Source organism: Orbicella faveolata, unplaced genomic scaffold (genome assembly GCF_042242905.1).
Source record: "Orbicella faveolata isolate gen_17 unplaced genomic scaffold, um_ofav_v1 contig_1, whole genome shotgun sequence".
NCBI lineage: Eukaryota > Metazoa > Cnidaria > Anthozoa > Scleractinia > Merulinidae > Orbicella > Orbicella faveolata.
In genome coordinates, this window is record NW_028301536.1 from 29376953 (window position 1) to 29390290 (window position 13338).

Here is a 13338-nt window from a genome sequence, read left to right on the forward strand (position 1 = left end):
GGCATCAAATTCATAGTGCACAAAAATGATCCCTTTTTAATTGTTCATTCCAATTACTGAGAGAAACTGGAATAACTGTGACCACGATCTAAACTTTACGCAGATATTTCGTTTTCCAATCCTTGGAGATACTTGTCTGTAAGAGTTCCAAGATACATAGTTCCATCTCTCAGATAGAGCAAACCAAGTTCGAAGTGAAAGCCAGTGGAAATATGCTAGTTTGTTCACAGTCTATTATGCAATTAACCTGATGTGTTACGGCGTTACAACAATCATTCTAGGCAATACGGCGCGGCGTGTAATTCTGGGTTGAAAAGTATCTCCTATCACTCGTTCCCATTTTTCCTGGTATGTCTACCCAGTCCCCATTTGGTTTGGCGTGACGTGAGGTGACAAGAGATGTGCACTGAGCTAGCAAATTAAACAGTAAGTAAACGGGACGTTTTGGGATTCACAAGCAATTAAATGGTGTTTTTTAATTCATATACCAGTGACCACATACAGTGTACGTAATCCTAGTCTATAGTTGTTAGCGCTTTCATCAGTTGTAACTGATTTGCACATATTTTAGGCACAATCTTTTTGTGTGAAAAATATCTTATTCTCGTGAATTTACCCAACCGGCGTTTGTTTTAAACAAAGTAGACGTTTTGGGGGAACATCCTCATAGGATTGTTATGAAATGGCGTTAAAAAACAACCTGTTAAACTTCTTTCATCTAAGGCTGAAAACAATTCCAGAAAGTTGTAAGCTGGATGTACTCTACTCATCAAATTACTTATTTTACTATTTCGATAATAAAACAGCATGCGCCAATATCCTAGAGACTACAAGTTTGTTGGAAAGCTATACTTCCTTTTCCAGTATTTTTTCATACCATAGAATTGTTCCAAAAACACCATAAATTTTAATGACATAAGGGAGCCCATTTCCTCGAGCCTTCACCGAATTCGGTTGTCTGCAAAAATAAACTTGTGACGTTAGTGCAGTAATATTCAACAGCAAACATACATTTCTTCTAAATACATCCATTTATACACATACTTTTATGAGAAAAGAGACAAACTTGTTCCTAAAATTGAACTAAAACGCCGACATTTTTCGTTCATTGTTTCTCCAACCTTGGACGAAATCCCATCAACAGCCAGATGGCGTCATGTTTGATTCGCTATTTTCAGCAACCTGGTGTTTTACCATGTTTTGACAAAAGAACAACAAAACAAATGGACAATCTATCGTTTCTGTTGGCCAGCCAATTGAAAACATTGAGTGACTTATGATTGAAAATATTTAAACCTTTGGGATTGAATCACTACAATCAGACTAGGAGGTAGTTCTAAGTGAGCCATGTCTGGAGGGTTCTAGCCAAGACCAAAGGACTTCATATATTTGGCTCCGAAAACTGCCTTATTAGATACAGGTAAGAGAAATTCATCGCTTTGACCGATTTATTAACAAAGGTCGGTCGTATTTGCAGCCCGATTTAACGGTAGCGTTAAATCGATTAATGATGGCATTCTGATAGAGGTAAAACATTGAGTAGCGTCGTCGGTCTTTGAGTGAAAAGTGTTCGATATATGGGGTAAAAATGTCATCCTAGACAATGTGAAAAATTTTACTTTATCTCCAGTTTTGTTTCTTTTTGGAATTTCTAGTTCAGACGCAAATTTGATATTTTGCGGATTAACCTATATTCTGCTCTTTATCCCCGTGGCTTAAATACGTAAGCCCTTCTTTAAACATTTCGGTATTGAAACATCATTGAAAACAGATGGAGATAAAGACTGAATTAAGAATTGAATTACGTTATTTTGGACTTCGCTTCAAGTCTTACGTTAAATCGTTATTTTAACTTGTGACCGTCCATGAGTAATGGAGCAAAGAGTGTTTTTTTTAAATCTTGTTCACACCATGAAGTGATCGTTTATATATCAAAGGAAAACAATTTACGAAACGACGAAGTAGAAATGTCATCAGCCTGTAAACAAGAAAATGGATCTTTCGTTAAGGTCGCATGTAAATGTGATAGATGGGGTGGAAAAGAAAACACTTGTTACAGCTGATTAATTTCAAAACTTTGCATCGTTTTTGCCAGTGTTTTAGCTTTGTTTCTTGTAATTTACACGTTTGTGGCAACATAAGTCTTCAGTCGATATTGTTATGAATTTAGCATTCCGTCGTGATATGGTAATTTAACTACATGAGATAATATATGTTATCTTTCAAATGATTGGCATGTCTTGACTTTTTCCGAGATCCTGAAACATGCCAACTCCTTTGAAATTTATTTTAACCTGTCCTTTCCTTGGAACAAAAAAAATCCAAATTTCCCCTGTAACACTGCAGGGTTTAATTGCTTCAAAAAAGAGGCCTAGGAGAATACCTGATGTTACACCCACCTGTCATGTTTATAGATTGTATGTTATTATATGAAATGATCCGTGCAATATGTAATACTAAGTGACTGGTTTGTTCATCGTAGGGACGACGCTCTTTGATCAGCAAGGGAAACTCGAGATTGAGGTGAGGGAGAATCAATTGTCGAACAATGAATAGCGAGTTTAACTTAACCTTTGGCTCTTTTTCAGAGTGAATCTTTCATATCAAATATTTCATGTGAGTAGTTAAAAGCGAAAACCTCAAAAGTCACACGTCTTTCCCAGAAGTCTTGCCATCTGTCTAGAGAAATATAAGCAACTTATATATTGTTGTGATGGACTTTTCATGTAAAGATTGTGTATTGTTAAGGTCTTAATTTTTCTTATGACTAAATCAAACTAGCTGTCATATAGGACAGAGCTGAGCGTTTGCTAGAGTCGACTTATTCTACATGAAAGAGTATTCTGGTATGCCTTGATGTGTGAATCAGCAAAGTAGCATTCCTTTGAGTTCCCCAATTGAGATAAATACTGTAACTTCTCCGTACTCCGTTCATCAGCGTTACTATTGAAGGGTACAAAAAAATCCATTCCATATATTCTCTAAAGAACCTTGCCTAAACTTCCATTTTTCAGTCTATCCCGCAATATATTCTACAGAAAAAAAGCTCTTATTACATAATAGAATATATCCTTGTCGTACTGCGTAAAAATACCGCAACTGTAAGTTAGCTTGTGTAATGCTCTATTTCTTTATGTGTTGGAAGATTTCTGCTACATGCATGTTAAACGACATGTTAACTGATACAAAGACGTAACGTTGCTCACTTTTACTTTGTATCCTTCGTCGCTACAGGTTTGGAAAGCCTAGCCGACTGATATGAGGGGATTCTTAGCAATTTTTCTACTAACGTTTGGTCTCCTCGTAAGAGCTAGAGGTGAGATTCCTTAAGTTGTGGGATAGATTAAACAAACGATATATTAATGCTGAATTTTAGTTAGATTTCTGAGTCACTATTGTTGTAGATGCAATATAACGTGCCGTATTATGAAATAAGATGGACTGCCGTGTATCATCACCTCTTGTCAACAGACTATGTTCTATCATGTCAAGCCCCTTTCTAGTCGCTCAGTTAGCAGTCACTTTGATTATGTCGGACTAGCCATACTTAACTGAACAGAGGTGCTCATAATAAAAGCATGTTTTTCTTAAGGTCAACTGGTGGCTTTTTTCCCAGACTGAATTATTAAAAAACCTTTTTTCCCAAAGCATTATTACACAAACTAAGCGGATTTAATTCCGTGTTAACTGACATATTTGTGTATCGAGAGAGCTAAAGACATCATTCTGCCGTTAAGTTCTTTAATTGAGGTTGCCGTGTTACAGATTGGCAAGCTCTTTTATCAGGAGTAAAATGGAAAATAATTAAACACCATCACTGGAAATTTTCCTAAATAGACACATTTTGAGATTTTGAGATTTCATTAAAACCAAATTACGCGAATTAAACCAACTAGTCCTACAAAAAACTGCTAAATGAAAAGACTTGTTGTATTAGCTAATGGCAATATATTTAATGTCTCTCTTTTTCATCTGATAACTTTAGAACATGACAGGTTTTCTCCAACAAGATCCAGTCTCAATGACGGTTTGTGCTCAGATTTGATCTTTATATTAAAAATAAGTTCTACCCCATTTTAAGGCCTAAAATGTCAGTTCAGTCCATGGGAAAAGGAACCCTTTCACAGCAAAACCCAATTAATACCTGCCGAAGAATGGCGAATTTTGGGAATAATTTTAGTTCTTAGAAATTATACTATTCTAATCAGAAGTTTATTTAAAAATAAAGTACAATTCTCTCTTTCAATCAATAGACCAATCAGGGTGGCACATGTAAAGTTCTAAACTAAAATTCTTAAAGATAACTAAGTATAATAACGTTTGATCAATAACTATAACAGCCACTACTTACTTAAGAGATTTAAAGATTTCAGAATAATAATAAGTTAAGCCCTTTGGATTTTTTCCCGAAATATTAAGAAATAACTCATAGGAGTCTATTGTATAGCTAACAAGGGTTAAACTCAGATATCAACACATCTCATACACACTGACTCTCTTTGTGGCGTGCGCCAGTCGAATAGCGGGCTTAGTTACCGATCGTTACCGTTGCTAGATGTATCTATAGTGTACCAGTCGTGACAGTGCGTTCGTCAATTATTTGTAATCATTTCTGCATGAACAGAAAACGTGTTTGAATCGTATGTTATCTCTGACTTACACTATCAGGTTTACCAGCTTAACGGCATCCAGCATGGTGTAGGCATGTTTTCACAAATAACACTGACCAATGGCAATGATTTAATTGCAGCATTTACTGATAGCAGTGACGAGTCGGCTGCACCATCATCGTTTTCTGATTCCGCATCACGACATAACAACAACAACAACAGCAACAACAACAACAACGACTGGCTTACTGATGATGATGACGATGATGAGGATGACGTCATGGACGAAAGTCAACTAAACGTGCAACCAGCAGCTAAAGCGGCAGCAGCGAAAACGGCAGTCAAGCCAAAGGTAGCTGTGGTTCCACTCAGTACTGGTAAGTTATTGGCCTGTCTCCGAGTGAAATCAATATCACGCTGTTTTAATAAGTGTCTTATCTGCTGTCCTACTGTTAATTTCTCTTATTTGTTTTCTGACCAAATTGATGACATAAATCTTTAACTGAAAGCTACCTTTTGTCTAAGTTTCCACTTGCATGTACAGATGTTAACACTTATTACTAAACATAATTTTCATTCCATCTCATCCATCTCATATTTCTCCTCAGCGCAAATAGCGAGCAAACTGCTCTACGGGCTAAATGGTTTGCGTCGCAGCTTTGGAGCAGGGCCTGTAATTTGGTCGCCAACCCTCGATATTGGAGCTAAGGCCGCTAATGACGCAATGCAAAAGGCAGGTGTAGTCAAGAAAGATCCCAACATCAAACACGGAACCCTGCAGTGTATAAAACTAACAAGTTCAGACAAAGTGGTTGCAGAATGTTTATCGTTTTGGGGGCGGCAAATGCAGGATTATGATTGGTCAAAACCAGCAATCAAGGAAAACAACAGATTTTTTGTCACAGCCGTTTACAAGGCAGCGACACATGCTGGTGTTTCGGTCAAGAAAGGACCTTCGGGAAGATTCTTTTGTACTCTGCTGCTAGATCCTGCCCCTGATGCATCTAAGTTGAAGGACAATGTGAAATCATACACTGGTAAGAGTGTTTTTAATGTTCCTCAGAATTTTCAGTAGGCCTAGTAAGTACCTAGTCACTTTGAGTCACAAGCCTTCCAATGTTTTTAAAGGACATCATATAAAATTGCCTTTTGCACCTTTCATTTTCCGAGAAACAAACCACAAGACTTTGTATTTTCCACTCCCGAAAGTTATTGGTGGGATATGCACTTGACGGACTATGAGTATGTTTGTAGGTGGCACATTTAATTTTCCAAACTTTAAAGAAGTATTCAATCGCTTTCAGCAGTTGGTTACTAAATATATCTTCATATTTCTGTCGTTGATCGTTGATCATGCAACCTCTTCTGCCTGGTCCTGTTGAATTATCAAAGGGACTTTATAATTTCATAATTTCTGCAACTAGTCAATTATCTTTTTACTGCAATGCAGTTGTTTCGACTTACTTTGATCCCTCTTTGTTTCAGATCTTTTCACTAGTGTTCCTGGAGGTAAAATATTTGTGTTGTTTACCGTTTTATCGCTAACATAGTTATGCTTAATCCTCTCAGCCCCAATGCAAGCTTCATTTCAATATATGAAGATAAGCTTTCAATTACGTACTGACCATGCTTACATTAGCTGAAGCATGGTTTGACTGATCTTTTACCAGTTGAGAGATATAGCTCTGATAAGATAAGAGGCAGCGCTTTCATTGTTATAGCCGCCATGTGAATGAAAAGTGCTCACTTTGTGCAAGCATAATTCTTCCTGATTTTGCCGCTTTTCACCCTTTTTTGCTATTTCTTCGTAGCTAAATGTTCGACTGGATTTACCGAATTCGGAGGATCCTGCTACAAACTTCACAAAGACAAACAAACCTGGATGAATGCAAACGCAGAATGTATCAAGGAATCTGCATTTCTGCCGCCAATCGGGAGTACAACGGAAAACGAATTTTTTAAACAGGGGCTCTTGAAAGGCGAGAAAGGTTTCAGCTGGCTCGGTTTCAATGACCGCCTTTCAGAGAGCATGTATATGTCAGTTGAGGGATCACAAATCCGCTTCATGGACTGGGTTAACGGTCAGCCTACCGGCAAAAATGAAAACTGTATAGGGTTCAATAAAGACGCTAAATATGGAACGATGGCAGACTATCCATGTACCACAGCTAGCACATATGTGTGCAAAAAGCCCTTGGAAGGTAAGTAGGAGTTTCATTCAAAGTAACAGACGACTTGAGTGGTAAAGTCACGAGACGTAAATTTTCCATAAACTAGAATCAAGACTCCCAGATTTGTTGAAGAGAGCAGTGTTCCAAAATTTTGCCTATAATCTGACCGTGCTTGAGTAATCTTTTGCCACCGTAAAAAAAGGATGATGTTTCATATATTCACTTTTATATGATTTCATTTTAGTCATGAAATTGGGAGCAATTGAGTAATTGGAATTTGCTTGTTCATTTTAGGTGACATAACCTATCTCCTCAAGATTGTAATAGAATCCATGCTGTGGTTGGACGATTTGAGCAATCCTGGCTCCCTCGCTTCACAGCAGCTTTCCAAAAAGCTCCAACAGGCGGTATGCATAAAACATTTCTTTGTCCAGATAATGTTTGCTATTAACAGTGATTGAATAGACTAGCTTTTAGAAAAAGCAAAACTGCATGTACCTGGATCAATTTTAAGTTTAATAACAGAAAAATAGATAAATGAAGTTAATGAGTGCATGTCAGTTTAACAGAATTAACCAAAAGCGACAAAGGTTGTGCAGCTTGGGTTCCAAAATGATCAGTCTCAATAAGAAAGCAGCGATGTTGTATAATCATTGATAATGGATCATTTGCTTCCCCTTTGATGTGTAGATCAAAGAAATTTACACGAAGGCGGGAGTCAAAAACCTTAAGGCTGTCACTATCACCTCCGTTAGGTAAGTTAGAGCAAATTCCTTCAAACTAACAGCATTTAATTTGTTATAATTTGTAAGTTGGACAGATATTCTGCTGTTACAATGACGTCAGTCATTTTATCATCCCTGTCATCATAGGCCAAGTCAAATCCTGATGCTTTCTTTGAATGGATAATTCCTTAGTGATGGACATCGTGGTAATTCACGAATATGTGATAAATACTCACAACTATGTGAAAAATATTTTCTCTGAGGATACTTACTGAATAAAATAATGTCATCCCTTTCAGCAATGGTTTACCACCACAGCCAGCACAAGCATACCCAGCATACAACTATCTGGGCAAGCGTCAGGTGACTGCCATTAGAGTCACCCCCGCACCTACCACGCCACCCAAACCCAAACCCTCAGCTGGAGCCGCGAGCAAACCTACTGTCAAACCCACACCTCCCAAAGTTCCAACAACAAAGTAAGGAGTGACGTCTTTCGATTTGATGATATTACAGTGCATTTCATTACTTAGTTAGTGTAAAGGCTCGCAGTAAAGAATAAACGCATGGTTTCCATTACAAAGGTGTAATTTAGCTGCCAAAATGTCCTTCTTAAATGCTTTTTGGAGGATTTTTTGCAGGGCACAGTACTAACTTATGTATTGATCATTTTGTGCTCGGAAGGAAGTAATTTATGTCTGAAACGAAATATGAGTTGTCTCTTTAACTTGTGCTCCAAATGAAAATACTTTCATATATTTTCAGGCCAAAGAAGAAGGTTACTGTCAAACTTTCATTGACGTTCGGACCAAGCGGCATTCTACCTGACCCAACCGCACCTCTTCAGGATTATCTTCGTGCCAACGCCAACAAACTACCAGCGCCATTGAACGAACAAGTTAAACTGCTTTCCATTAGCATTGCTCCTCCAGGTATATAAAAACGTTAATTTTTTGGTAATTATACTTTTCTCTGACAACGTTCAACTTCGTCGCTTGTTGTAGTTCCATCACAAATCTTGACGTAAGCAAAAGGTGAGGTCTAACTTTTCAGTTATGTAGGTCATTTTGTACGATTTCCATTCGTTCCGACGCATGACAACAGAGTAAACAGTGCAAATCTAAACGTTTGCGGTTATGATTTTAGGTTCAGCGTCCTGCCCTCCTATCTGCTCCACCTCATGCGTGTCAAGCTGTGCACCGAGTTGTTGTTTCAGACCGGCGCCTGCCCCAGCTCCATACGTACCCCCCCAGCCATGTGTCCCCACTCCATATAATCCATGTCCGCCTAAACCAGCACCAACACAGCCAGCGCCGACACAACCGAAGGTCCCAGCCAAACGACCCGCGGCAAAATGTACACCGACTCCATCAACACCGTGTCCACCACCAGTGCCTTATCCTTACCCACCGCCAGCATTTCCTCAGTACCCGGCTCCACCGTGTGTTCCAACTGTAATGAACAACTTTTGCAGGAACCTAGTCGCCAAGCCGCTTGCAGCAAACAGAGGAGGGTTCTTTGCTCCAAAGCCTGTCGTGAATCCTGTCGGCATTACTTACAGATATCCACTTCAACCGGCATACAGGCGTATCATGCCTAGGTTGGTATCTTCAAGGCCGGTGTCTCGCGCTGTGTTGCCTGTTCCACAGGCAGGGGGTTATAGGCAGTGTGTTCCTACTCCTTTAAACCCATGCTCTCCAATAATGATGCCTCCTCCTCCACCTCCGCCTCAGCCTATGATGATACCTCAGTTTCCTATGCCTCAGGTAAGCAATCGATTTGCTCCATTGTGTTGCATGCCAAAACGTCCATGTTATAGCGGTACGAAACACCATAAAAATCAAATACAGCTAGTAAGCAAAGGACAGCAAGAGTTCCGAGCGGCCTTTTATGAGATTCAAAAGCGGGAATTTATAACAAGGATGAAGAGAATTCGATAAAAATGCTTGAAGAAAAGAGCAAATGCAATAAATTCACTGACTAACAAGTGGTTCTTTACGCAAAACCTTTCTGTGACGAGGTGAGGATGAGGAGAGGTGGAAGGAGACAGGGAGGGCTTATACATATGGGTATTGACAGACCTATTCCAGCCTTTATAATCTGTGGGCACTTTTATATATGTAATTTATTATGTAAGTTAGACATAGAGCGCTTTCAGATAAAAGTAAATTTATGATATCTGATTTGTAACCAATCCTGACTTAAAGCGTTGTTCGATTCGTTCCAATTTTAATCGCAATTCTTTTTTCTCTTTCTTTTCACAGATGGCACCGCCCTGCATTCCAAATATTTCCCCGAACTGTCCCCCAAAACCTCCACCGAAGAAGCCGGCAGCTAAAGCGGCGAAACCAGCCAAACCTTTACGCATAATGGGCTGTACTTATCCACCATGCAGCGTAATGATGCTACCTCCACCACCTCCACCACCACCTCCTCCGATGCCAATGCCGATGCCAATGCCCATGCCAATGCCCATGCCTTGTACCCCGACTCCTTTCAACGCCTGCCCACCTCTTTCCCCTCCAAAAGCAGGCAAGACTAAGTCTAAAAGCACTGCTCCCAAACCGTGCGCTCCAGTACCTACACCCGGATGTGTACCACAAATGCCCATGCCCATGCCCATGCCCATGCCAATGCCAATGCCCATGCCAATGCCAATGCCTGTGCCGCCAATGCCTGTGCCGCCAATGCCCATGCCGATGCCTTGTGGGCCTCCACCGGCAAAGCCATGTGTCAAACCAACCAAGCCGCCACCGCCCAAGCCAATGCTAATCAAGCTCCCCGCCATACAGATCCAGGTTCCTCAGCAGCCAGCACCCCCCATGGTCCCACCCATGATGCCACCTATGCCTCCTTGCCCTCCAATGTGTGTAGCACCTACCCCTGTTTGTCCGCCAGCGTGCCCCAAACCGTGTTGCAAGAGGGCAAGGCTGGGAAGGTCCGTACAGTCTTCCAAAAGGGAATAATTGACTTTTCGTATCAACGCTTTCCAATTAATCGCCAACATGCTGTAATTAGCAGTGTAAGTTGACTACTGAGGAGCTAGTCTGTATATATAGCTTGAAGTGCAGTATTTTGCAATTTTTTAGCCAGATGTGGTTTGCAATTTGTCACCTGGTATTCGCGTGTTTTAAACGCGATATATTAAACAATAACAATAAACTGCACGTTTATAAACTAATGTTAGACGCATAAGCCAAGATAAAACATTTCTTTTTCTCCAAACCACAGCTTATTAATCGTATTTCGGTTCTGCATTCCAAGTCAGTGACGAGATCCATGAATCCGACCTTTTCCGTGCATTGGTTTAATCTCTTTCTGTTCCGTCTGGCGGCAGGAGTTCGATAGGAGTCTCTTATCGTTTCTTTCTTAGAAAGAAAAAAGATAATGTAGGGTATTGAAGTTAGAGTTAGGTTGACAAGTGCATATGTATATTTTATTTTGGCTTGAATTTTATTGTAAATTAAACTATTTGGTTCTTAAGTGATTAAATTGAGATTTTATTTACGAGGGTTCTAGATCCTAGCACAAGGTGATCGTTTTCTGTGATCACGCGTACATAAAATATTCAATAAAGCAGTGGAATAAGCTATGTTCAGTTGTGTCATTCTGAAAACCTGTCACGCATCATGTTTACCACGTCCGGTGATGTGCGGCACAAAGGAACTTAACCCTTTAATAAACCCACACAGCCTCCACCCCCGTCCATGCTGATCCCAACTCTTTCAATCTGTCCCTGGTACAGTCTAAATTCTTCACTTTCCTCTCCATTGCCTGCCTTCTAGTTATTTCTTTCTCTTCTCTATTTCCGCCAACATTGAGGATTCTACTTTCGGAGAGCTCTACTGGTGAAAATTTAAGGTAGAGGTTCCTCTAATTATATGAAGGCAAATGACGTTTGTTATAAAGAGGTCGAAAAGTCTGACTCTCTGCTTTCTCTTTGGGCACTTCCTGGCTGGTAAAACTCGATTAACGAAGGTGTATACGCTTATACATAAAACCAAAAGAAAACAACAACAAACAACAAAAGTCGGTGACAGATTTCATTATTGACTCCTTAAACCAAAATAAAGTAACCTCGCTGTCGTGAAACAAAAAACAACTCTAACAATCAATAGGAAACAGTTTGCATCAAGTTGTTACTCGCGCCAGTCATGTCCAAGTAGCTCAAGCTGAACTTACTGAAACACACTTCGATTACTGCAAAAAAGAACAAAAAAAAAAAAACAGAATTCGAGAGCACTCTATCGACTTCTCATTTACTCCTCTTTCTCTTCATTAAATGTAGAAGCAAAAGATACTACGCAATACTTAGTAACTAGCGTCCACTGCGAAGGCTTGTTTGTACGAAAAATAAAGTGCTGAAAACAAAGATGGTCGCCACCACTACGGGTTGATGTTATCGACAAGTAGTTACAGGTCGACCCAAAACTAAAAGATTGACAAATTCGTCGGTATAAAAAATTGCTGGGATTGTAATGAGGACGACAAAAGTAGGTTTTCTCTTTTAAAACATTTTTTCCTGAGGAGGATTGTTTTATTGTCGGTGACCCCTGACCTAATTTTTCTAACTTTTGTCATCGATGACTTGCATCACACACTGTTGGCTCTGTTGCCATGGATAATTTTTCTAGGTCGAACAATCAAAACAGCTTAATAATTAAGATAACAATTTTACTCTAGTCTTTCGAGCCCCTTCAAAATTAAAGAGGAAGATAGAGGTAAACAAATCTCGGAATATGAGAGAATACCTTACCGGACCACGCTTAAACTTCATTTCCTCTCATTGCGGCAAATTTTGATCGTTATAATCGGGAGGTTGGTTATATCTCTTGTTTTCCCGCCTTTGTCAGTACATTTCCGTATGTATTAGGAAGCAACTTCCACAATTTTCAGGTTCAACCGTGCGTACTTTTTGTTTGTTCTTGTTTCTCTTTTTCGGTCAACGCTTAATTCGTTTTGTCAGTCAAATATACAAAACTTTTAGTTTAGCTTACCTTTATCCTTTCTTTTAACAGAAAACCTTTTTTCTCTGATTTAGTACTTAAGCCTTCGCAGCTGCATACTGTGACTGAGGCATTGATGTGAGTGGGCGTGGTAATAGAATGAAATAATCCCTTTGTCCTATAGATCGGAAGTAAGAACCAACCTCTCGGCAATTCGTATGTTAATTAAGTTTCGACCTCAATTATTGCCCACGCGCTCGGGTGAAAATCCATTTATCTGGACGGAAATTTAAACACTATTTGAGATCTCCATTTACTTCCCTGATTGCCTCATTTTTGAGATTGTATTGTCAAACATGAATAGTGTGTGGTGATTATCTCGCAAGCTACAAGCTGCTGTAATAAACACGTTGTAAAAAAAAAAGGTTTATCGGCTGAATAACAGGCTATGGAAATTTAAAGAGATCTTCCGTTCTGCAGGATGTGATAATTGCCTATACCTTTAAATGTGGATGATTGAACGTGTTTCTTGCGTTTCCTTTGAGTGTAGTTGATATATCACTTTTACTTTTTTTTTTCAATCAGGATTCGCAAGAAATGAAATCAGATTCATTGAAAATACCGTTCCTTTTATTACCTATAGTGCCTTTCTCCAATCTTGAATAAATTCAAATTGTAGCTTTCAGGCGTAACTGAAACTAAAAGTTTGTCCGGCCACCTGTTGCCTCACTCTTTCTTTTGTGTATTCTTAAGCCGCGTTTCCTTTAGAATCCCATATTTTTATCAATTTCTTAAATCACTGTAAAAATATAGTAACTGTTCGCTGTTTCTGCTCTAGTTTTTTTTTCTGTGATGTGCTGTAAATCCCCAATAAATGTTCCTATTC

General features: G+C 39.3%; 1 protein-coding gene and 1 long non-coding RNA gene across 2 annotated transcripts; one reads left to right on the forward strand and one right to left on the reverse strand.

The window, feature by feature from the left end:
* Nucleotides 1-1319: 1319 nt before the first annotated feature.
* On the forward strand, nucleotides 1320-11098 carry LOC110052927 (uncharacterized). Its single transcript, XM_020759120.2, has 14 exons — nucleotides 1320-1420; nucleotides 2483-2523; nucleotides 3235-3316; nucleotides 3986-4027; nucleotides 4751-4987; nucleotides 5219-5647; nucleotides 6096-6119; nucleotides 6422-6811; nucleotides 7076-7188; nucleotides 7472-7536; nucleotides 7806-7985; nucleotides 8272-8438; nucleotides 8653-9272; nucleotides 9771-11098. The coding sequence occupies exons 3-14, from the start codon at nucleotides 3259-3261 to the stop codon at nucleotides 10470-10472; spliced, it is 3027 nt and encodes a 1008-aa protein (XP_020614779.1). The 5' UTR covers nucleotides 1320-1420; nucleotides 2483-2523; nucleotides 3235-3258; the 3' UTR covers nucleotides 10473-11098.
* A 437-nt stretch (nucleotides 11099-11535) lies between these two features.
* Nucleotides 11536-12824, reverse strand: LOC149118693 (uncharacterized). The gene is made up of 2 exons (XR_016201368.1): nucleotides 12504-12824; nucleotides 11536-11706 (listed from the first exon to the last, which is right to left on the reverse strand). It is a non-coding gene; the product is annotated as an uncharacterized LOC149118693 (long non-coding RNA).
* Nucleotides 12825-13338: the final 514 nt, after the last annotated feature.